This window comes from Phaenicophaeus curvirostris, chromosome 5 (assembly GCF_032191515.1).
Source record: "Phaenicophaeus curvirostris isolate KB17595 chromosome 5, BPBGC_Pcur_1.0, whole genome shotgun sequence".
Lineage (NCBI taxonomy): Eukaryota > Metazoa > Chordata > Aves > Cuculiformes > Cuculidae > Phaenicophaeus > Phaenicophaeus curvirostris.
The window spans coordinates 1-25,276 of record NC_091396.1 but is presented as its reverse complement, the minus strand read 5'-3'; the positions used below and the strand labels follow the sequence as shown (position 1 = coordinate 25,276).

Sequence of the window (25,276 nt, the reverse complement as noted above, 5' to 3'; positions counted from 1 at the left end):
ACGCATGCGCAGTGAGCGTAGATGGGCGCCGCCATGTTAAATGGCACGCATGCGCAGTGACTGCAGATTGCCGCAGCCATGTTGTATTCCACACATGCGCACTGGCTGCACTGCTCAGCGACTGGCAGCCAATCAGCTCCGGCAGAGCGATGGGGGGGGCGGGGCCCTGCAGCGAGCGCTCCCATTGGCCGGGATCCCTGCGCTCGGAGTGAATAGGGCGGAGACTCAGTGCTGCCGCGACGTGGCCGCGAAGCGGTACTGCAGCCCGGGGTGGGGGAGCAGGACGACTCAGGGGGCGGGCGAGCCGGGCGGGGCGGGGCAGCTCGAAGAACAGGTGGGAGGCGCTCGGCTTTTCTCGGCTTCGCGCGGCGGAACAGCGGACAGCGGAGTGCGGGCTGGGGCTGGGAGAGGGTCAGCGCCCCCAGGGCCCCCGTGCCCCGACCCCGTCCTCCCCGAGCACCGCGTGTCCCCTGTCCCTGCCCGGGGTGCCCGCGTCCCCTGTGTCCCCTGACAGCCCCGCGTGCCCCGGCTCCGCGTGTTTCTGCAGCGCTCGGCTCGGTGCGGCGGCGCTCGGCTGCCCCTGGGCAGGGCCCCGCACAGAGCGCTCCCATTGGCTGAGCCGCGCGTCACTCAGCGAGCGGCGGCCAATCAGCGCCGGGAGAGCGCCCGGGGGGCGGGCCGGGGCGGAGCGCGGGCGGGTGGTTCGAGCTCCGCACGGGGCCCGGGCGCCGCCCGCCCTCGCTGCCCGCCGGGGCCCGCGGCCGCAGCGGCACCGCTCGGGAGCGGCTCGAACGGGGCCGGGTCGGGTGAGTCAGAGGCGCCCGGAGAGGCGCGGGGGAGCGCTCTGTGGCCGGCGGCGCCGCTCCGGGCTCGCTGTCCGTGAGCCGCGGCCCTCCCGGGGCCGGCTCGGGCTCAGGGGCGGTCGGGGCCTTCGGGGCTGCGTCTGCGCTCGGCGTGCGGCCCCGCGGGGGAGATCCCCGCTCGGGATGGGGAGGAGGGAGCGGGGGAAGGGAAGGAGGGGAGAGAGGGGGAAAGCAGGGGGGGAGTATGGGGCCAAATGGGAGGAGAAGGGGAGAAAGAAGGAGGTGGGGAGGAGGGGAGGAGGGGAAGGAGCGGAAAGGGAGGTTTGCAAAGCGCTTTTGTGTTGTCGGTCTAGAGAGAGCGGGGGTGGGGGTGTCGCTTTTTTGGGGTGTCGTGCGCGGTGGCGAGAGCTGCAGGGGCAGGGGGGGGTCATTTCAAGCACGGTTACTTGGAGTCTTTTGCCCTAACAGCTCGTTCCTTTTGCTTTGATACAGGATTATGGGGAGGAGGGGACTGAGTGCCCGTGGGTTGAAATCAGGGGAGCCCACAAGAAGGCTGATGTTGTGATGGAGTCTGTTACAGACCAGCCAGCCGAGAAGAAGCAGCTGATGAGCTCTTCTATAAACAACTGGGGATAGTCTCAAGATCGCTCCCTCTGGTCCTCGTGGGAGACTTCAACCTTCCAGATATCTGCTGGAAGTACAGTACAGCTGAGAGGAAGCAGTCTAGGAGGTTCCTGGAGTGCGTGGGAGACAGCTTCCTCACACGGCTGGTGAGTGAACTGACAAGGGAAGGTGCCCTCGTGGACCCGCTGTTCATGAACAGAGAAGGCCTGTGGGGGATGTGGTAGGAGGACGCCTGGGACAAAGCGATCACGAGATGATGGGGTTTTCAATTCTAGGTGAGGTGAAGAGGGAGATTAGCACAACAGTCACATTAAACTTCCCGAGGGCAGACTTTGGACTGTTCAGAAGGCTGGTTGGCAAAGTCCTGTGGGAGACAGTCCTTAAGGGCAGGGGAGCCCACGACGGCTGGGAGCTCTTCAAAAAGGAAATCCTAGCAGCTCAGCAGTAAGCCATCGCCATGCTCCGGAAAAGGAGCCGGCAGGGGAGATAAACAGCTTGGTTGACTAGGGAGATAGTTGATAGGGAGACTTGAGAGACATCAAAAAGAAGAGGAGGGTCTATGAGCTTTGGAAGAAAGGACAGGCATCTTGGGTGAACTACAGGGAGGAAGTGAGATTGTGCAGAGGGAAAATGAGGGGGGCTTAGGCCCAACTGGAAGTCAAATTGGCTAAGTCTGTGAAAGATAACAGAAAATCTTTCTGTAAATACAATAACAGTAAAAGAAGGACTAGGGAGAGTGTTCAGTTCCTATTGGGTGCAGAAGGGACAACAGTGACAGGGGACGAGGGCAAGGCTGAGGTACTTAGTGCCTTCTTTGCCTCCATCTTTAATAGTAAGGAAGGTTGTTCCCTCTGTGTACAAACCCAGGAATTAAAGGAGCAGAATGAGGCTCCCATGATCCAAGAGGAGGTGGTCAGAGCCTTGCTTGCCCAGCTAGACACCACAGGTCTATGGGGCCAGATGGGATGCACCCAAGAGTATTAAAGGAGCCGTGGATGTGCTGGCCAAACCCCTTTCCATCATCTTCCAACAGTCCTGGCTGACTGGGGCAGTTCCACTGGACTGGAGGCTGGCTGATGTTGTGCCCATCTACAGGAATGGTTGCAGGGAGGATCCAGGGAACTCCTGGCCTTGTCAGTCTGACCTCAGTGCTGGGAAAAGTCACGGAACAGGTGATCTTGAGTGCGATCATGAAGCACATGCAACAGAGCCAGGTGATCAGGCCCAGTCAACATGGGTTCACAAAAGGCAGGTCTTACCAAACAAACCTGATCGCCTTCTGTGACAAAGTGACTCGGCTGCTGGATGAGGGAAAGGCTGTGGATGTTGCCTTCTTGGACTTCAGTAAAGCCTTTGACACAGTTTCTCGCAGCATTCAGTTTCAAAAACTGTCAGCCTCTGGACTGCACGGGCGCACACTCTCCTAGGTGGAAAACTGGTTGGATGGCCGGGCTCAGAGAGTGGTGGGAAATGGAGTTAACTCCAGCTGGAGGCCAGAGACAAGTGGGGTTCCCCCGGGCTCAGTGCTGGGTCCAGCCCTGTTCCATGTCTTTATCAATGACCTGGATGAAGGCATCAAGTGGACCCTGAGCAAGTTTGTGGATGACACTAAGCTGAGGTTGTTTAACCTGGAGAAGAGGAGGCTGAGGGAAGACCTTATTGCTCTCTACAACTACCTGAAGGGAGATTGTGGAGAGGAGGGAGCTGGGCTCTTCTCCCAAGTGACAGGGGACAGGACGAGAGGGAATGGCCTCAAGCTCCAGCAGGGGAGGGTCAGGCTGAACATCAGGATAAAATATTACACGGGAAGGGTCATTGGTCCCTGTCCGAGGCTGCCCAGGGAGGGGGTTGAGTCACCTTCCCTGGAGGTGTTTAAAGGACGGGTGGATGAGGTGCTGAGGGGCATCGTTTAGTGGTTGATGGGAATGGTTGGACTCAATGATCCAGTGGGTCCTTTCCAACCTATGGATTCTATGATTCTATGATTCTTTTTGCTTTGTCAGCAGAGACAATCTGACAGAAGTGTTGGCGATGAGAGAGCTCCTGTGGGATCCCGACGCCTCCTCAGGGAGAGAGGAAGAAGCGACGTGCTGGTGCCCTCCAAGCCAGCAGGATTTGGGTATGTGGCTTTCTCGGGACTCATTACTCTTTGTTAATCACTGTTGATCGAGTTGACGGCACTAGCTGGAGCGTTCTCCGCTTTGGGTTAGTATGTGACGGCATCGCGTTTGGTGAACGCTGGATTGAGACAACAATACTAGGGTGCCAGGGGCTTCGCCAGCCGACCCTGTGCACGCCACACAGCATGAACATGCCACACACACGCCAGGCCCACGCCCCACACATGCAATTCACCCCCCATGCACATTGTGCTGCCCCCATGCACATGCCAGGCTAGCGCCACAACCACCCCATGTACGTGCTTTGAACGTGTAAGCGGCATGCCACACACACCACAGAGCCCTTGTACACATCGCAACATGTCACACAGGCCATGCGCATGTTATGTGCATGTTATGTACATGCCATCCACACACAAGGCATACGCTAGCACACACCATGAAGATGACACACAGCCATGCACATGCCACTGCCCCATGCACATGCCACGCACATGCCTTGCACACGCCAGCAACATACCACACACATGTATTGCACACGCAAGCAACATGCCATGCACACACCATGCATGTGTTATGTACACACCACACACATGCCACACACATGCCACTGCTTCCATGCACATTCCAGGCTCATGCCACAAGTCAAGCACATGTCACGCACTCGCCTTCTGCATGCAGGCAACATGCCACACATGCTACACACTCTATGCGTATGTTATGTACGGGCTGTGTACATACCGTACACACGCCATGCACATGCTAGCACATGCCACGAAGATGACGCGCCAGCCAGGCACACACCATGCACACGCCAGACACACTGCAAGCACGCTGCACACACACTGAGAGGGGAAGGGGAGGTTTGGAAAGTGCTTTTATGTTGTTAGTGTAGAGAGTGCCAGGAGGGAGGTCGCTTCTTTGATTCTCTTCTACAACCAGGCTTCTTTGCATTTAAAACCCTTCCGTGTCACAGCGTTTTACAACGATGCAACATCCGTTACGCTTGCTGCAGATCCTCTTGGTTCAGACATTTCTGTTTCCTGTTACACAGAATATCTGTTTAGCCTTCTCTTCTATATTGAGGCTTAACGTCTTTCTAGACTTCTTTTTAGTATTTGTGTTAAACTATGTCCCGTAACAGTGGTACGGAAGGGGAGTTGTTGCGTTCTTAACGGTAACTGTAGAGTTAAGGTACCTCAAGTGCCTTGGGGAAATGCACCTCTTAGAGGTCCCTCATCTTTGCAGAGCGCTGTGGAGGCTTCCCATCTCTCTCATACGCTCGCGGCGGAAGAAGAGGAGGGCGCCCATGGGTGAAAGGGAAGCGGTTGCCATTCAGGTGAGAGGAGAAACGTCCGCTTTGCAGCTCTGAGCGTGGGTGATGTTCGTGATGCTGACTCCTGGTTCGGTGTATCGGCCCGGCTTCTGTGCCAGTGGCGTGGTCCTGTCGTTGACCACATCGTCGTTCATCATGCGGGGCAGGGGGTCTTTGTCTGTTTTCATACTTAAGCTCTGATTGTCCCCTGTAACTGGACAAATGACTCTGTTAGCATCGTGATGGTATTCGAGGTGGCGTTAAAAACTCCTTAACGTATCAGGCACGTCTCTCTTTCCTCACAGCCCGAAAAGCCAGTCAGGAGAATGTCCTTGCTGCAGAAAACTTGGCAAAAGTCTCGCAGCACATCCCTGCTTTTTCAAAGCCCGGTATTGTTCTGTCCCGTCGTGAGGAGTAACGGTGAGCGAGCTGGCATGGCACAGGGCAGGGAGAAGGAGGGTGAACATTACCTGCTCTCTGCTGGCTAAATGAAAAGGCCCCAGTCTGGCTTCTGTGGGACCGTCTTAACGGCACTGTGGCTGAGCGAGGCCTCGTGTTGTTGCTGTTTTAGCATTCCTTTGTGCATGTGTATGTGTGCGCTTACGCACGAGTTGATGTTGCATCACGGCTGTTGGGTGAAAGCCATGGGGAAGGTGATGGCCGAGCAGAATGCGCGCAGGCCGGCCGACGCGATTCCTCAGAAAGTGGTCAGATCCCCGATGAGCCCACAGAGGTGCCTCAGGGCCCTGCAAGGGTGAAACGCTTGTGTTCGCTTGGCGTGGAGATGGATGACGGCGCAACTAAGCGGGTAGCTTCGCTGTTGGGATCTGCAGCTGGAAGCTGTTGTGGGGTCGTCCCGTGGGTCTGAATTTTTCCAGTGCGGAGGCTGTGTGCTGGGACCGCCGATCTGTTGCTAAGCCAGAGGGACCAGCTCTAGGGGCGGAAAGGTGACACGGTGTTGGGCGTCCTCGCCACACGAGAGCTGGCAGCACCAGGAGCCTCCATAGCGTTAGGGTATCTGCTGCTGAAGTGGCTTCTTTTGCCTCTTTCTGCCTGAATTGGGCAGATCTCATCCTTCAAGCGAACGCAGAAGGCTCCGTATGCTCCCAGGTCCCATAGAAAGGGAAATCTTTGGATTCCCCGACTGCAGTAACCCCTGCTGCTGCCTGTGTGTTGTTGTGCTGAAGACACCCTTCGTGCAGGGAGGCGCCATGTGGGAGACGGGTGATGCGCTTACGTAAAGAGTGTCCTGCGGGTGGTGTGTCTCCTCAGAGGTATGTGGAAACCGACCTCCGCTTTCTCTTCCCCTCTAGAGCGGGCTGCTGAATCGGATGAGAGTGGACGTCACGAGCATCCTTCTGCTGCTGGGGGCCGACAAGGGAACTAGAACCATTTCTCTGGGGAGAACTTGCACATGGCCGGAGGGTTCTGTCATGGGAGGTGACTGAAACCCGATTCCCGATCCTGGTGTGGTGAAGGAGAAGAAAGGGCCGTGAGACCTGAAGGCAGGGCTCTGCTTCGAGGCAAAGGTAAGTGAAATAAGCTCGAGTTTCTCGTGCTTCTTGCTGCCTCCTCAGGGTCCTCTACTTCAAGTGTGGCTGAACCCGTGCCTCAGGAGGTTGTCGGGTGGGAAAGAGCGGCCGCTAAAATATTTCTCCCCTTAGCTTAAGCGCTAAGGTATCCCATGGTGCTGAGTTTGAGGTCAGGAGATGGACACGCGGCCTTTCAGAGGCTGCTGTACCCGGGTGAACCGCAGTACTCCTGCCTCCCTCGAGGAAAGCCTCCGTTTGGAAAACTCGGTCGCTTGTCCTCCCGCTGACGGCCTCAGAGTGGCAGGGAGAGCTAGAGGAGCTCTGCCCGGTCCTGTGGCAGGCTCGGGCCAGTCTGGCACAGCTTAGAGCTTGCTGGATGTTGGGGTGTCGCTCGTAGTGGTGAGAGCTGCAGGGGAGGGGGGTGGTTCATTTAAAGCACGGTTACTTGGAGTTTTTTGTCATAACAGCTCCTTGCTTTTGCTTTGTCAGCAGAGAGAATCTGACAGGAGTATTGTCAACAAGAGCTCCTGTGGGATCTGGTCTCCTCCACAGAGAGAGAGGGAGAAGCGACGTGGCGGTGTCCTGCAGGCCAGCAGCATTCGGGTACGTGGCTTTCTCGGGACTCGTCTTTGGTAATCGCGGTCGATCAAGGTGACGGCGTGAGCCGGAGCGTTATCTGCTTAGGGTTAGCACGTGACGGCATTGTGTTTACTGAATACCGGATCGAGACAACAATACTAGGGTGCCATGGGCTTGGCCAGCCAAACACGTGCATGCCACACGCCAGGTAGGCACATGCCACACGCCAGGTAGGCACATGCCACACACCAGGTAGGCACATGCCACACGCCAGGTAGGCACATGCCACACATGCCACTGCCCTCATGCACGTGCCATGTACATGCTAGGCTCACACCACAACTCATGCACATCCCCTGCACACACCTTGCACCTGCAAGCAACATGCCACACATTCCATGTGCATGTTATGTACGTGCCTTTCACACGCCATCCACACATCATAAACATGCTAGCACACACCATGAAGATGACACACCATACACACACCTTGCACATGCAAGCAACATGGCAAACATGCCATGCGCATGTTATGTATATGGTGTGTACACATCATCCACATGCCACGTGCACTAGAACACACCATGATTGTGACACACCATCCATGAACAGGCCACACGCACACCACGCACATGTGAGCAACATGCCACATGCTATAGACACACCATGTGCATGTTATGTACATGCTGTGTACGTGCCATACACATGCCACGCACATGCTGGCACATGCCGTCAAGATGTCACATCAAGCGTGGAGAGACCACGCACGAGCCACGCATGTGCTCACACACACCAGGAAGGTGTGAACAGAGAAGGCCTTGTGGGGGATGTGGCAGTTGGTGGACGCCTAGGACAAAGTGATCATGAGATGATAGGGTTTTCTGTTCTAGGTGAAGTGAAGAGGGTGGTTAGTAGGACAGTAGCATTAAATTTCCAGAGGGCAGACTTTGATCTCTTCAGAAGGCTGGTTGGCAAAGTCTCATGGGAGACAGTACTTAAGGGCAAGGGAGCCCATGAGGGCTGGGAGCTCTTCAAAAAGGAAATCCTAGCAGCTCAGGAGAAAGCCATCCCCGTGTTCCGGAAAAGGAGCCGGCAGGGGAGAAAGCCAGCTTGGTTGAATAGAGAGATCTTGAGGGATATCAAGAAGAAGAGAAACATTTATGGGCTCTGGAAGAGGGGACAGGCCTCTTGGGTGGACTACAGGAGGGAAGTGAGATTGTGTAGAGAAAAAATCTCTAAGGGCTAAGGCTCAACTAGAAATCAGATTGGCAAAGTCTGCGAAAGATAACAAAAAATTCTTCTATAAATATATAAATAATAAAAGGAGGACTTGGGAGAACATTCAGTTCCTGTTGGACACAGAAGGAACAACAGTGACAGGGGATGAGGAAAAGGCTGAGGTACTTAATGCCTTCTTTGCCTCAGTCTTTAATAGTAAGGAAGGTTGTTCCCTCTGTGTACAAACCCAGGAGTTAGAGGAGCAAAATGAGGCTCCCATGATCCAAGAGGAGGTGATCAGAGCCTTGGTAGCCCGACTAGACACCCACAAGTCTATGGGGCCGGACGGGATTCATCCAAGGGTATTGAAGGAGCTGGCAGATGTGCTGGCCAAACCCCTTTCCATCATCTTCCAACAGTCCTGGCTGACTGGGGAAGTTCTGCTGGACTGGAGGCTGATGTTGTGCCCATCTACAAGAAGGGTCGCGGGGAGGATCCAGGGAACTCCAGGCCTGTCAGTCTGACCTCAGTGCCAGGGAAAGTCATGGAGCAGGTGATCTTGAGTGCTATCGTGAAGCACATGCAAGAGAACCGGGTGATCAGGCCCCGTCAACACGGGTTCACAAAAGGCAGGTCTTGCCAAACTAACCTGATCGCCTTCTATGACAAAGCGACTTGCCTACTGGATGAGGGAAAGGCTGTGGATGTGGTCTTCTTGGACTTTAGTAAAGCATTTGACACAGCTTCTCGCAGCATTCTGCTTGAGAAACTGTCACCTCTGGGCTGGACGGGCGCACGCTCTTCTGGGTGGAAAACTGGTTGTATGGAGGGCCCAGAGAGTGGTGGGAGATGGAGTTAACTCCAGCTGGAGGCCAGTGACAAGTGGGGTTCCCCAGGGCTCAGTGCTGGATCCAGCCCTGTTCAATGTCTTTATCAGTGACCTGGATGAAGGTATCGAGTGCCCCCTTAGCAAGACCTGGGGGTGTTGGTTGACAGCGACTGAACATGAGCCAGCAGTGGCCCAGGCGGCCAAGAAGGCCAATGGCATCTTGGCTTGGATCAGAAACGGCGTGACCAGCAGGGCCAGGGAGGTTCTTCTCCATCTGTACTCGGCACTGGTGAGACCGCTCCTCGAATCCTGTGTTCAGTTCTGGGCCCCTCACCACAAGAAGGATGTTGAGGCTCTGGACTGAAGCCAGAGAAGAGCAACAAAGCCGGGGAAGGGGCTGGAGAACAAGTCTTACAAGGAGCGTCTGAGAGAGCTGGGGGTGTTTAGCCTGGAGAAGAGGAGGCTGAGGGGAGACCTCATTGCTCTCTACAACTCCCTGAAAGGAGGTTGTGGAGAGGAGGGAGCTGGGCTCTTCTCCCAAGTGACAGGGGACAGGACGAGAGGGAATGGCCTCAAGCTCCGCCAGGGGAGTTTTAGTCTGGACATTAGGAAAAAATTCTTCACAGAAAGGGTCATTGGGCACTGGCAGAGGCTGCCCAGGGAGGGGGTTGATTCCCCTTCCCTGGAGGGGTTTTAGGGACGGGTGGACGAGGTGCTGAGGGACATGGGTTAGTGATTGATAGGAATGGTTGGACTCAATGATCCGGTAGGTCTCTTCCAGCCTGGTTATTCTGTGATTCTATGATTCTAAGGTGACCCACCATTCATGCACACCCCTTGCACATGCAAGCAACATTCCACACACTGCACACACACCATTCACATGTTATGTATGTGCTGTTTACATGCCATCCACATGCCACTCACACATTAGCACATTCAATGAAGGTGAAGCACATGCCACGCACATTCCTTGCACACTCAAGCAACATGCCACACATGCCATGTGCATGTTATGTACATGCCATGTACGTGCCATACACATTCATCCAACACACTGGCACATGCCATCGAGATGACACTCCAGCCATGGACACGCCATGCACACGCCATGCACACACCATGAAGGTGACACACCAGCCATGCACATTCCTTGCACACACAAGCAACATGCCACATATGCCATGTGCATGTTACATACATTCTGTGTACATGCTATACATATGCACCAAACACGCTATCACAGGTCATCAGGATGACACACCAGCCATACACGTCATGCACATGCCAGTGGCCCATGCACATGCCATACACATTCTAGGCTCATGCTATGCTCACCCCATGCACACACCACGTACCTGCCTTGCACATGTAAGCAACATGTCACACACCATGCCTATGTTACGTAAATGCCACGTACACACCATGCATACGCCAGGCACAAGCCTTGCACACAGAAACAACATGCCACACAATGTTCATGTTATGTACATGCTGTGTACACACCATCCACGTGCCTTGCACACGCTAGCACACACCATCAAGATGACGCACCAGCCATGCACACACCACACACATGCCACACATACGCCACTCCACCCATGCACACGCTGTGCACATGCCAGGCTCATGCCACAACCACCCCATCCACATGACACGCACAGGCCTTGCACACACAAGCAACATGTCACACATGCCACACATGCCACGTGCTCGTTATGTTTATGCCTCGTACATGCTCACACGCAGCACAGACACGGCAGCGCGCTGCCCTCCCGCTGGCTGCGGCCAATGGGATGCAGGCTGGGACTGGGAGAGGGACAGCGCCCCGTGTCCCTCCCGTCCCCCTGAAACCCTCCTGTTCCTGCCCGGGGTGCTGCGCGGGGCCGGGGGGAGGGCGGGGATACACAGCCTTTCCTCTTATGTCTGCTCTCTTTTTTAGTTTCTTTAAGACAGCTTTATTGGACTTGAGTTTTAGCCTCGTGACTGTGCATAAGGTGTGGCTGAATGTGATGGGAAGACTGCTGGGAAAATGGCAAGAAGAGGATCGACAAGAAACAGTGGAAGGAATCTTTTAAACTGTACAGTTTTTTAACAGTGATAATTGATGTTTGGTGGCTTAATAACATCTATAATTTTCTATCATTTCTATCAAGCGTGGCTGTCATACATTGAACTTTCAGTAAACCACCAACATTTTATACTTAGGAGTAATTTCTTATTACCCATCCTAAGGGGGATGCTGTAGTTTTGCTGTTAAAAGGGTGGGTCTTGTTCAAAACCTCTGAAGGTCCTAGTTGGGTTGGTTAAGTCTGTGCCACACCTGTGGTCAGCAACTAGGTACAGGTGAAGAGTTTGCCCCTTAAAAGGCCTCTTGATTTAGAGCTGGCTCTCCCCTGCAGCTGGAGCATTCAGTGAAGGAAGGGGCTACAGAAGCCTGCCTTTCTTCCTTTCTTTGCTGGGTTTTGAACAGTCGTGTGGTTTTCTTTGTGGTGCATTTGAGCCTACAGTCATCGTTTCTTCTGTGAGTTTCGGGTAACGCTTTTGCTTGTGGGTTTGCCTTTTAGTCTTAGAGTAAAATTGGTTTGCAATGTGTCAGCTTCAGAGAAATGTTACCACAAACGTTTGCAGTCAATGTCATCTTTCTTTGTTCTTGTTTTATTAGTAGAAGTAGGGATTTTTTTTTTTTAGGGTTTTTTTTTTTTTTAATCTATTGGGGTCCTAAGGATTTAGGCTCAGCCTAAATAAGATTTCCAGTGTAGTTTTAGCGATAGCTGTTACTGTTTTTGCCAGAGGTGGTTTGTTTAATTTGGGGTTTGTGTCGTAAGCAGTTGAAAATTATGTTTGCCCAGAACTTTTTGACGAAATGCCCAAGAAAACTGTTAGCTTGCCTCTTCCTAGCCAAGCTGGGTTTTTTTTCCATATTTTATGTATTTTATTTCAGACTGTAATGCCGAACAGAACTGCTACAATTTTACTGTAAATAGAGCTCAGCCCTAACTCGGTCTCTGCCGTTTCTAGAAGTTGTTCCAAAACCGTCACGTGGCTTGGCACAGTTAAATACAATTGGCAGTCTCTGCTCCGTAAAGGTACTTAATGGAGCCACTGTGCAGGGTGAGCTGGTTTTCACATTGGGATGCAGTGAGGTTTATGCGAGTTAGCGCAGAGGGCACTGCCAGCCCTGCCCGCGTTGTGTCTCTCTCAGCTGGAGTTGCTGTGTGTTGCTTGGACAATGCCCTCGGTTTGGTTCTGGCTTCTGCAGTACATCCTCACATAGAATTTCACACAGTGAGTAACCGAAACAATTGTATAACTGGAGGGAAAGGATAATGCAAGCACCTTCCCGTGGAGCTAGGGAACTCCCTCTGTTAAACAGGCTCTGTTTTCCTCCTCACCATAGTGGGGAGGGCTTGCTGCTGTGCCTGACTCCTTTATTGATGTGAGGCCGGAGATTATCATGAGAACAGAAAGGGACTGCCTGCAGAAGCAAGAATGATAATTAGGACCTGATGTGGATCATCTGCCCGTGTCTTGCATCTTTAGTCACTGAGGAAATGCCAATCCAAAAATTCCTAACTCACACACCATATGGTCTAACAAGCAGATATAATTAGATTGGAGAAGCTTCTCCCGTCCTTGCGCAGGCGCAGTGTCGTGGTGTGGGGCTCAGGGCTGAAGTCGCCTCCATCTTCCTCGTGAATCGTCCGTGAGCCCAGTCTGTGCGCAGGCGCCTTCTCGTCCTGGTCGAGCTCCGAGTCCGCAGAGCAGGAGGCACTCGGCTTCCCCTTATCAGTGACTGAGCTCCTCCCTTATCACCATCCAGGGTCTTGGAGGCCTTTGCTAGCAGACAGTGCCTATTTCAGTGAGCGAAGCCCTCTAAGTTTTTCGAGCTTTTCCCCTGTCTCATATGCCCGCACATCACACACACCTGCTTCCTAACCCTTAACAGAGTGAGAGAGGGTGATTCCCCAAAACAATAGGAGGACGAGCTGACCCTCTAAGGGCAAATCGACCATATAAGGCAAACCGGGAAAACGCCTTAAAAGGGTAAACTGGGCAAATTACCGAAAACTCCTGAGTGAAGAGACGGTGAGAGACTCGGGGCGGGCCCGCCGCCGTCTTGAGTGAGGGCAGGGCGTGTCGGTGTCGCCGCCATCTTGAGTGAGGGCACGGGGGAGTGAGAATGCGCGGGTTCGCCGCCATCTTGAGTGAGGGTATGGCGTATTGGCATCGCCGCCATCTTGAGTGAGGGCAGGGGGAGAGAGAAGGGTGGGCTCGCCACAATCTTCAGTGAGGGCATGGTGTGTTGTATTCTCCGCAATCTTGAGGGTACGGGGGAGGGAGACTGGCAGACCCACCTCTATCTTTAGTGAGGCCACGATGTTCCGGTGTCACCGCCTTCTTGAGGGAGGGGACGGTTGCCGCCGCCATCTTTAGTGAGGGCACGGGGCGTTCTCGCCGCCATCTTGCGTGAGGGCATGGGTGTCTGTGTTGCCGCCTTCTTGAATGAGGGCCCGGCGTGTCTGTATTGCTCCCATCTTTAGTGAGGGCGCGGGAGGGGGCGGGAGGGTGTCCTCGCTGCCATCCTGAGTGAGGACGTGACGTCTCGGTGTCGCTGCGATCTTGAGTGAGGGCACGAGGCAACTGCCGCCGTCTTGAGTGAGGGCAAGGGGAGTGAGAATGCGCGGGCACGCCGCCATCTTGAGTGTGGGTATGGCGTATTGGTGTCGCCGCCATCTTGAGTGAGGGCACGAGGGGAGAGACGGGTGGGCTCGCCACCATCTTCAGTGAGGGCACGGCGTGTTGTATTCTCCGCAATCTTGAGGGCACGGGGGAGGGAGACTGGCAGGCCCATCTCTATCTTTAGTGAGGCTACGACGTTCCGGTGTCGCCGCCCTCATGAGGTAGGGCACGGTTACCGCCGCCATCTTGAATGAGGTAAAGGCGTGTCGTCTTTGCCGCCATCTTGAGTGAGGGCAAGGGGAAAAAAAAAAATCTCTCCGCCATCTTTAGTGAGGGCACGGGGTTTCCCCGCCATCATGACTGAGGGCATGGCGTGTTGGTGTCGCCGCCATATTTAGTGAGGGCACGGGTGCGGAAGGGGGTGTTCTCGCCGCCATCCTGAGTGAGGGCATGGCGTGTCGGTGTCGCCGCCATCTTGAGTGAGGGTAATGAGAGGTCACGACGCCATCTTGAGTGAGGACACTGGGAAGAAGACGGATGGGACCGCCGCCATCTTGAGTGAGGCAACCGCTAATGGAAGGGAAAATTGACCATAAAAGGGCAAATTGACCATAAAGGAAAAATTGACCGTATAAAGGCCAATATCCATAAAAAGGTAACTTGACCATAAAAGGGCAAATTCACCATAAAAGGGTAAATTCGCCATATAAGACGATAAGGAGCGACACGGAACGACATGGAAACACAGAACAACACAACACGGAGCGACACTCGTGCCCCAACCCCCCTCGCCCACCCTGAGTTATAGAGTTTGATTCCGCAAAACACAGCGAGGGGCTAAAGATCCTCCCCCCCTCCCCGCCCCGTCGGCTTTCAAAGGCCGCGCCTCCCCCCGGCTTCCTCCCCCCGTTGGCTGAGCCGCTCGGAGCGCGGCGGCCAATCAGCGGCGGCAGCGCGGCCGGGGGCGGGATCCCTGCGCTCGGGGAGAACGGGGGGACTCAGTGCTGCCGCGCCGTGGCCGCGGGGCGGTACTGCAGCCGGGGGGATTGGGCGGGCGCACAGGGTCCCTGTCATTGACCGTGTAAGGGCAAACTACTTCAATTGCCATAAAAGAGCAAATTGACCATATAAGGGAAAACTGGGCCAATTGGCATAAAAGGTGAAATTAACAGTATAAGGGCAAGTTGAGCATATAAGGCAAACTGGGAAAATTGCTCTTGAAATGGCAAATTTACCATATAAGACAAACAGGGCAAATTGCCCTAAAAGGACAAATAAATCATAAAAGGGCAAATTGCAATAAAAGGGCAAATTGAAAATAAAAGGGCGAATTGATCATACAAGGGCAAACTTGTCCAATTGCCATAAAAGGATAGATTGACCGTTAAAAAGGAAAGTGAGACTATAAGGGCAAACCGGGACAATTGCTGTCACAGGGCAATATGACCATAAAAGGGCTAAAACTAATCCGAAGGCGGCACAGGCAGAACAGGATCGAGAAGTGACCAATCAGAGCGCGGAATCTACAGCCAATCAGAACACGGCACAGGCAAGGTGGGATCAAGAAAGGACCAATCAGAGCGCGGCTCATGCAGCCAATCAGAAGACAGAGCTGGCGAATTGGGATTGAGAAGTGACCAATCGGAGCGAGGAAAGCACATCCAATCAGAAGACAGCGCTAGCAAAGTGGCATCGAGAAGTGACCAGTCAGAGTGCGGAATCTACAGCCAATCAGAACACGGCACAAGCAAAGTGGAATCCAGAAAGAACCAATCAGAGCGCGGAACTCACAGCCCTTCGATGCCCTAAGAAATGAATGGGGTGTGCCAAGTGCTGCCGCGCCGTGGCCGCGGAGCGGTACTGCAGCCCGGGGCGGGGGAACGGGACGGCTCCCACGGGCGGGCCGGGCGGGGAGCGGGGCGGTTCGCAGAGCGGCTCGGATCCGCTCGGCTGCTGTCGGCTCCGCGCGGTGCCGTTCGGGACGGCTCGGCTCTGCTCTTCGCTGCCCTTCCGCCCGCCGCCGGCTGCGGCCAACGGGGTGCGGGCTGGGGCTGGGAGAGGGACAGCGCCTCGAAGACCCCGTTTTCCCCCCAAGGCCCCGGTGCCCCCCCCAGGTCGGGAGCGGCTCGAACGGGGCCGGGTCGGGTGAGTCAGAGGCGCCCGGAGAGGCGCGGGGGAGCGCTCTGTGGCCGGCGGCGCCGCTCCGGGCTCGCTGTCCGTGAGCCGCGGCCCTCCCGGGGCCGGCTCGGGCTCAGGGGCGGTCGGGGCCTTCGGGGCTGCGTCTGCGCTCGGCGTGCGGCCCCGCGGGGGAGATCCCCGCTCGGGATGGGGAGGAGGGAGCGGGGGAAGGGAAGGAGGGGAGAGAGGGGGAAACCAGGGGGGGAGTATGGGGCCAAATGGGAGGAGAAGGGGGGAAAGAAGGAGGTGGGGAGGAGGGGAGGAGGGGAAGGAGCGGAAAGGGAGGTTTGCAAAGCGCTTTTGTGTTGTCGGTCTAGGTAGAGCGGGGGGGGGTCGTTGTCTTGGGGTGTCATGCGCTGTGGCGAGAGCTGCAGGGGCAGGGGGGGTTCATTTCATGCACGGTTACTTGGAGTGTTTTGCTGTAACAGCTCCTTCCTATTGCTCTGTAAGCAGAGAGAGTCTGACGACTGATGATGAGAGAGCCCCTGCGGGATCCCGACCCCTCCCCAGGGCAAGGGGGGAAGCGACGTGGCAGTGCCCTCCAGGCCAGCAGCGTTCAGGTACGTGGCTTTCTCGGGGCTCACTCCTCTTTGCTAATCACTGTCAATCGAGTTGACGGTGCGAGCCGGACTGTTCTCCGCTTTGGGTTAGCAAGCGATGGCATCGTGTTTGGTGAATGCCGGATTGAGGTGACAATACCAGGGTGCCGTGGGCTTTGCCAGCCGAACCTGCGCACACCACGCACATGCCATTGCCCCTGTGCACACGCCATGCACGTGCCAGGCTAGCGCCACAACCACCCCACGCACACTCCACGCGCGTGCTTTGAACGTGCAAGCAACACGTCACACAGGCCATGCGCGTGTTTTGTGCTTGAAGTGTATGTGCCATCCACAGGCAGTGCATACGCTAGCACACACCATGAAGATGAAACATCAGCCACGCACACGCCCTGCACACACAAGCAACATGCCACGCATGCCATGCACGTGTTATGTACATGCCACACACACACCGTGCACACACCAGACACACTGCAAGCACGCCGCACGCGTGCCAAGAGGGGAAGGAGGAGAAGGGGAGCTTTGGAAAGCGCTTTTATGTTGTCAGTGTAGAGAGAGCCAGGAGGGAGGTCGCTTCTTTGATTCCCTTCTGTAACCAGGCTTCTTTGCATTTGAAACTCTTCTGTGTCACAGAGTTTTGCAATGGTGCAACATCCGTTACGCTTGCTGCAGATCCTCTCGGTTCAGACATTTCTCTGTTTCCAGTTACACTGAATACCTGTTTAGCCTTCTCGTCTGTTTTGAAGCTTAACGTCTTTTTAGACTTCTTTTTAGTAATTGTGTTAAAATACGTCTGGTAACAGCGGCATGTAAGGGGAGTTGTCGCATTCTTAATGGTAACTGTAGAGTTAAGGTACCTCGAGTGTCTTGGGGAAATGCAGATGCACCTCTTAGATGTCCCTCGTTCTTGCAGAGCACTATGGAGCCTTCCCATCTCTCTTGTACGCTCGCGGCGGAAGAAGAGGAGGGCGCCCATGGTGAAAGAGAAGCGATTGACATTCAGGTGAGAGGAGAAACATCCAGTCAGCACAGGTTCATGAAAGGCAGGTCTCGCCAAACTAATCTGATCGCCTTCTATGACGAAGTGACATGCTTACTGGATGAGGGAAAGGCTGTGGATGTGGTCTTCCTGGACTTCAGTAAAGCCTTTGACACAGTTTCTCACAGAATTCTGCTTGAGAAACTGTCACCTCTGGCCCGGAGAGGCGCACACTCTCCTGGGTGGAAAACTGGTTGGATGGCCGGGCCCAGAGAGTGGTGGGAAATGGAGTTAACTCCAGCTGGAGGCCAGAGACAAGTGGGGTTCCCCAGGGCCCAGTCCTGTTCAGTGTCTTTATCAATGACCTGGATGAAGGCATTGAGTTCACCCTTAGCAACTTTTGAGGATGATGCTAAGCTGGGTGGAAGTGTGGATCTGCTGGGAGGTAGGGAGGCTCCAAAGGGATCTGAACAGGCTGGACCGCTGGGCAGAGTCCAATGGCAGTCCAGCGACTGAACCTGAGCCAGCAGTGGCCCAAGTGGCCAAGAAGGCCAATGGCATCTTGGCTTGGATCAGAAACGGCGTGTCCAGCAGGTCTAGGGAGGTTATTCTCCGTCTGTGCTTGGCACAGGTGAGACCTCACCTTGAATCCTGTGTTCAGTTCTGGGCCCCTCGTCACAAGAAGGATGTTGAGGCTCTAGAGCGAGTTTTTTTTTTTACGGAAAGGGTCCGTACGGAACAGGCTGCCCAGGGAGGTGGTTGAGTCGCCTTCCCTGAAGGTGTTTAAAGGACGGGTGGGTGAGGTGCTGAGAGGTATGGACTTAATGATCCTGGGGTCTTTTACAACCTAATGATGCTGTGATTCTGTCTCTTTCCTGACAGCCCAAAAAGCCAGTCCAGAGAATGCCCTTGTTGCAGAAAACCTGGCAAAAGTCTCGCAGAACAGCCCTGCTTTTTCAAAGCCCGGTATTCTTCTGTCCCGTCGTGAGGAGTAACGGTGATTTTCTCGTGCTTATTGCTGCCCCCTCAGCGTCTGTCCTCTTCTCTAAGTGTGGCTGAACCGGTGCCTCAGGAGGTCGCCAGGTGGGAAAGAGCAGCTGCTAAAATATTTTTCCTGTTAGCTGAAGGGCTAAGGTATCCCGTGGGGCTGAGCTCGGGGCGATGAGATGGAAGCGCGGCCTTTCAGAGGCTGCTGTACCTGGGTCAACCGCAGTACGCCTGCCTCCTTTGAGGAGAGCCTCTGTTTGGAAAACTCGGTCGCTTGTCCTCCGTCCGGCTGCATCGGAGTGGCAGGAAGAGCTAGAGGAGCGTGGTGGGCTCGGGCCCGTCTGGCACAGCTCAGAGGATACCGGGTGCTGGGGTGTCGTGTGTGGTGACAAGAGCTGCAGGGGTAGGAGGTGGTTCGTTTCAAGCACGCTTACTTGGAGTACTTTGCTGTAACAGCTCCTTCCTTTTGCTCTGTCAGCAGAGAGAACCTGGCAGAAGTGTTGGCAATGAGAGAGCCCCTGCGGGATCTCGACCCCTCCCCAGGGAGAGGGGGGGAAGCGACATGGCGGTGCCCTCCAGGCCAGCAGCGTTCAGGTACGTGGCTTTCTTGGGACTCACTCCTCTTTGCTAATCACTGTCAATCGAGTTGACGGCACGAGCTGGAGTGTTCTCTACGTCGAGTTAGCGTGTGACGGCATCACATTTGAGTCTGTGCCAGATCGAGACGACAGTACTAGGGTGCGATGTGCTTCGCCAGGCGAACCTGTGCGAAGGGAAGCGTTGCTTTCAACGTGAGGAACAAAATTGTTCCTTGTGCCGGCAACAAAAAGGTAGCTGTGAAGTAACCCCAAGAGGGATTATGCAAGAGCATACTAAAGTAGCCAGTGTCGCTGTTGAGCTGCCTTCAGACTGTCTTTTCCACTTTCCCTGTTGCAAACTGACTCCTCGTTAACTTTACAGCTGCTCTGAAAAGAGGCTCCCAAAGCCAGCCCCGCAAACGACAGAGGCAGCTCTGCCGAGCTGGCTGGGTTTCCAAGCTCTACAAGCGTGGTTGTGGAAGCGGAATGATCTCTGTAAAATCCACAGCCTCGAAGCGTGCCTCGCGTCTTCCTGGTGGCTCGCTCCAGCGCCTGAGGCAGCGAGCGCACTTGCAGACAGGTGCCTCCTGCCTTCTTCACACCGATGATCCCCCCCCAACCAACTCCCCTGCTGCCAGTTTCACCCTCGTCAAAACTGCAAGCGTTTGCTTCCTTTTGGCTTTGATTGCTGTTTTCACAGGTTCATGTGGCAAACCCGGTGCGCGAATAAATACCGCAGCGTAGGAGTGAAGCCGGCGACCGGCCACTGACTGTGCCGAAGTCTCCCAACGTCTCAGGTAGTTGCTGGCGTGGATGGGCTTGCATGTGATCATAGGAGGGAGGTCTCATTGCTCTCCGCTCTCTTGACAGGCGGAGAGGAGTGGGAGCGGTTGCTTTTGTGTGGCTGCTCAGCCTCAAACCTACACTCGGTTCTGTTCTTGTTATGCTTGATGTGTGGGTGGGGGTGAGCTGCGTCTGAGGCACGGCACGCGGGCAGTGCCATGTGGTCTCCGTGGCCTCGCTTCGCATCCAGGCATCTTGTCCTCTGGAGGCCAAACCAGGCTTTGTTCCTTCCTACAACTGTCACGTGCCTGAACTAAACCAAAATGCCTCATCCGATCGCTGCCCCTCTCTGCTGGGCTGAGTCCCTTTCCTGCAGAGGCTTTGGTGACAGGCGCTTGCTGAACGGGCGCCGACGCGTGTGTCTGGAAGAGCTGCCTCGCCGTCGCACCTCTCGCCTCCGCGCGCGTGTTTCTCAGGCCTGTAGTCTGGACCAAGCTCGAGTTGTGTGCAGTGACGTGGTTCCTGCCAGCCGGCGCGTTGCAGGTCTGACCCCAGCAAGAAAAGAGGCGTGCCGGGGGGAGCCTTCTGTGCCTCTGGAGGAGGATAAATAGCAGGGTGCCCGAGCTGCTTTGCTACGCTGGGCTGTCACGCGGGCGTGATTTAGAACATCTTAGTGTAACGAGTTTACACGGGGTAAGGCTCGGTTTGGTTTTGTTTCTCTTTTTGACCAAGTTCGTCTAACAGAATAACTGTTAAAACGAATCACGTTCTCTATGGACTTCTCTGAAACTTGGTCCGGTGACACTGCTTTCCGTCTGGCGAGTCCTCCCGTTCCTTGCGGTTTCCTTTCTGGGGTATGAGTGAAACCCTTGGCTGTTCTTTTGAAGGAGATTCTCTTCTCGGCTTGCTTTGGGTGGGCTGTAGAGCAGGGGCTGCGGGAGTTGGAAGGTCAGAGAAGGAAACGTGGGTGAAGGAGGAAAGCGTTTTTGTCCTGGGGCCGAGGGCCGCCTCGTCTCATCGCCCTGCTAACGATCCTTTCTGTGCATTCCCTCCTGCAGGTCTCTCTCCTCTGTGCAGCGTAGGAAGTGGATTCCTCTCCTCCTGCGCACGCCCAGGTGGAAGGCGCGGCCTCGTCCAGACCCTCTGTCCCGGTCGCGCTGCCGCCACCTTTGCTGCGTGACTGGGAAGAGCGTGTCTGTCTCCAAGGATCCTTCGGCCTCTTCTGCCCAGGTGTGGGGAAGCCAGAGGACCCCCGTGGAAACCAGTGGTGTCCACATTAAAGCTTTTGATCGGTCGCCGACTGCCGTACGCGTTTTGCTTATTCAGTGTTGGAAATGAAGAAAGAAGGTGGTGGAGGCCGTTCGGGGCGCGTGGCGATGGCGCCGCGAGCCACAGTCCGGCACGGGGAGCGCTGTGCTGCGCAGGCTCCGAGTTGGCAGCCGGCTGCACGCTGTACGGGCGGCCGATGGGCTCGGACGGGCTCGCTGGCGGCCCGGGGGCACGTGCCGGATCGCGATGGCGTGCCGATGTTCGGCAGGGAAGTGTTCTTGCTGTCGATGCGTCTGCCGCTTCCAAAGTCCCCTCGTGTCGGACTGGAATTCCGTGTCCTTTCCCGCAGCGGGTCAGTTGTTCCTTTCCAGCCTGCCCGTATGGCACAGCCGCAGGGCCTCCCGTCGGAACGCAGCCCTGCTCGCCGCGGGACCGGAGCGAAGGGGCGGCCCGGGGGAAGGCAGGCGCGGTCTGCGCTGCTGCGGAGCCCGGCAGCGGGGGAGGGTGTGCGGGCAGCGCCGCGGGAGCTGCTGCTCCGGGCGGTTCGGCGCCCGTCGGGATCGAACCCGCGACGGGAGAAAACGGTAAAAACGGAATCGACGGCAAAAAGAGCTTCGCCCGGCTCGGTGCTGCCGCGTTGTGGCCGCGGGGCGGTACTGCAGCCCGGGGACGTGTGGCGACTCAGTGCTGCCGTGCCGTGGCCGCGGACGGTACTGCAGCCCCGGGCGGGGGGGGCGCCCAGGGGCCCGATCATTGACCATATAAGGGCAAACCGGGCCAAGTGCCATAAAGAGGAAAATTGCCATAAAGGGGCAAATTGTGTATATGAGGGTGAACTTGGCCAACTGCCATAAAAGAGCAAAGTGACCATATACGGGCAAATTGCTATAAGAGAGAAAAGTGACCCTGTAAGGGAAAACTGGGCCAATTGCCATAAAAGGTCAAATTGACAATATAAGGGCAAATTGAGCACATAAGGCAAACTGAGAAAATTGCCCATAAAAGGGCAAATTGAGCAAATAAAGGCAAACTGGGCCAATTACCATAAAAGGGCAAATTGAGCATATAACTGCAAACTGGCCAAATTGACAATATGAGGGCAAATCGTCCATCAAACGGGCACAGGACACGGCACGGGCAAAGCGGGATCCAGAGGCGACCAATCAGAGTGCGGAGACACAGCCAATCGGAACACAGAGCTGGCAAAGTGTGATTGAGAATCGACCAATCAGAGCGCGGGGACACAGCCAATCAGAAGGCAGCGCTGACAAGGTGGGATCGAGAAGCGACCAATCAGAGCGCGGAACGCACAGCCCTTCGATGCCCAAGGTAATGAATGGGGGGACTCAGTGCCGCCGCGCCGTGGCCGCGGAGCGGTACTGCAGCCTGGGGCTGAGGGGGACGGGACGGCCCACAGGGGCGGGGCGGGGAGCAGGGCGGGGCGCGGGGAGGGGAGCGGTGCAGAACGGAGAGGGACAACGTCCCGCATTCCCCTCTGAAGCCCCCCCCGCCCCTGTCCGCGGTGCACGAGTCCCCTCGGCTCGGCCCCGCGCGGCTCGCTCAGGCTGCGCTGGGTTCCGCTCGGTGCCGGCAGGCTGCCGTTGAAACGGGCCCCGCGGGGACAGCGGGCACCATGCTAAACGGAACGCGGTGGCTCCATGCGGTGCGCCGCCATGTTGTACGGCACGCATGTGCAGTGAGTCCTAAGGGACGTCGTCATGTTGCATGGCACCCATGCGCAGTGACTGCCGATGGGCGCCACCATGTTGGACTGCACGCATGCGCATTGTCTACTTATGGGCGCCGCCATGTTGTACGGCACGCATGCACGGTGATTGCATATGGGCGCCGCCATGTTGTACGGCACGCATGCGCAGTGACTGCAGATAGGCGCCGCCATGTTGGACTGCACGCATGCGCATTGACTGCATATGGGCGCCGCCATGTTGCACGGCACGCATGCGCAGTGACTGCATATGGGCGCCGCCATGTTGCACGGCACGCATGCGCACTGACTGCATATGGGCGCCGCCATGTTGGACTGCACGCATGCGCATTGTCTCCTTATGGACGCCGCCATGTTGCATGACACGCATGCGTAGTGACTGCAGTTAGGCGCCGCCATGTTGTACACTACGCATGCGCATTGGCTACATTGTAGGTGCCGCCATGTTGTACACTACGCATGCGCATTGGCTACATTGTAGGTGCCGCCGTGTTGTACGGCACGCATGCGCAGTGGCTACATTATACGCATCGCCACGTCGTACGGCACGCATGCGCAGTGGATCCTCCGCTCAGCCACCGCCAGCCAATCAACGCCCGTAGAGCGGCTGTAGGGCGGGCCCTGCAGCGAGCGCTCCCATTGGCCGGAATCCCTGCGCTCGGGATGAATGGGGCGGGGACTCAGTGCTGCCGCGTCGTGGCCGCGGAGCGGTACTGCAGCCCGGGGCGGGGGAACGGGACGGCCCACAGGGGCGGGCGAGCCGGGAGGGGCGGGGCGGGGAGAGAGGCGGAGAGCGGCTTGCAGCCGCGCGGCGCCGTTCGGGACGGCTCGGCTCTGCTCTTCGCTGCCCTTCCGCCCGCCGCCACTGCGGCCAACGGGGTGCGGGCTGGGGCAGGGACAGCGCCCCCAGGGCCCCCGTGTCCCCCCCAGGTCGTGAACGGCTCGAACGGGGCCGGGTCGGGTGAGTCAGAGGCGCCCGGAGAGGCGCGGGGGAGCGCTCTGTGGCCGGCGGCGCCGCTCCGGGCTCGCTGTCCGTGAGCCGCGGCCCTCCCGGGGCCGGCTCGGGCTCAGGGGCGGTCGGGGCCTTCGGGGCTGCGTCTGCGCTCGGCGTGCGGCCCCGCGGGGGAGATCCCCGCTCGGGATGGGGAGGAGGGAGCGGGGGAAGGGAAGGAGGGGAGAGAGGGGGAAAGCAGGGGGGGAGGATGGGGCAAAATGGGAGGAGAAGCGGGGAGAGAAGGAGGAGGGGAGGAGGGGAAGGAGCGGAAAGGGAGGTTTGGAAAGCGCTTTTGTGTTGTCGGTCTAGAGAGCGGGGGTGGGGGTGTCGCTTTTTTGGGGTGTCATGCGCGGTGGCGAGAGCTGCAGGGGCGGGGGGGTTCATTTCAAGCACGGTTACTTGGAGTCTTTTGCCCTAACAGCTCGTTCCTTTTGCTTTGATACAGGATTATGGGGAGGAGGGGACTGAGTGCCCGTGGGTTGAAATCAGGGGAGCCCACAAGAAGGCTGATGTTGTGATGGAGTCTGTTACAGACCAGCCAGCCGAGAAGAAGCAGCTGATGAGCTCTTCTATAAACAACTGGGGATAGTCTCAAGATTGCTCCCTCTGGTCCTCGTGGGAGACTTCAATCTTCCAGGTATCTGCTGGAAGTACAGTACAGCTGAGAGGAAGCAGTCTAGGAGGTTCCTGGAGTGCGTGGGAGACAGCTTCCTCACACGGCTGGTGAGTGAACTGACAAGGGAAGGTGCCCTCGTGGACCCGCTGTTCATGAACAGAGAAGGCCTGTGGGGGATGTGGTAGGAGGACGCCTGGGACAAAGCGATCACGAGATGATGGGGTTTTCAGTTCTAGGTGAGGTGAAGAGGGAGATTAGCACAACAGTCACATTAAACTTCCAGAGGGCAGACTTTGGACTGTTCAGAAGGCTGGTTGGCAAAGTCCTGTGGGAGACAGTCCTTAAGGGCAGGGGAGCCCACGAGGGCTGGGAGCTCTTCAAAAAGGAAATCCTAGCAGCTCAGCAGCAAGCCATCACCATGCTCCGGAAAAGGAGCCGGCAGGGGAGAAAACCAGCTTGGTTGACTAGGGAGATAGTTGATAGGGAGACTTGAGAGACATCAAAAAGAAGAGGAGGGTCTATGAGCTTTGGAAGAAGGGACAGGCATCTTGGGTGAACTACAGGGAGGAAGTGAGATTGTGCAGAGGGAAAATGAGGGGGGCTGAGGCCCAACTAGAAATCAAATTGGCTAAGTCTGTGAAAGATAACAGAAAATCTTTCTATAAATACGTTAACAATAAAAGGAGGACTAGGGAGAGTGTTCAGTTCCTATTGGGTGCAGAAGGGACAACAGTGACAGGGGACGAGGGCAAGGCTGAGGTACTTAATGCCTTCTTTGCCTCCATCTTTAATAGTAAGGAAGGTTGTTCCCTCTGTGTACAAACCCAGGAATTAAAGGAGCAGAATGAGGCTCCCATGATCCAAGAGGAGGTGGTCAGAGCCTTGCTTGCCCAGCTAGAC

At 56.2% G+C, this 25,276-nt stretch overlaps 1 protein-coding gene across 9 annotated transcripts; it reads left to right on the top strand.

Annotated features, from left to right (window-relative positions):
• The first annotated feature begins 719 nt into the window (after window positions 1-719).
• Window positions 720-21,069, top strand: LOC138720786 (uncharacterized). Of its 9 annotated transcripts, none has more exons than XM_069857132.1 (9): window positions 15,639-15,848; window positions 16,332-16,441; window positions 17,358-17,447; window positions 18,306-18,389; window positions 18,474-18,506; window positions 18,889-19,004; window positions 19,371-19,568; window positions 19,689-19,785; window positions 20,830-21,069. In XM_069857132.1, the coding sequence occupies exons 3-8, from the start codon at window positions 17,419-17,421 to the stop codon at window positions 19,730-19,732; spliced, it is 504 nt and encodes a 167-aa protein (XP_069713233.1). In that variant the 5' UTR covers window positions 15,639-15,848; window positions 16,332-16,441; window positions 17,358-17,418; the 3' UTR covers window positions 19,733-19,785; window positions 20,830-21,069. The 9 variants fall into 9 exon arrangements, with proteins under 9 accessions (XP_069713227.1, XP_069713228.1, XP_069713233.1 ...); XM_069857128.1 differs by adding an exon at window positions 20,516-20,625 and having other exon boundaries at window positions 19,371-19,785; XM_069857126.1 differs by lacking the exon at window positions 15,639-15,848 and adding an exon at window positions 720-806 and having other exon boundaries at window positions 19,371-19,785.
• Window positions 21,070-25,276: the final 4,207 nt, after the last annotated feature.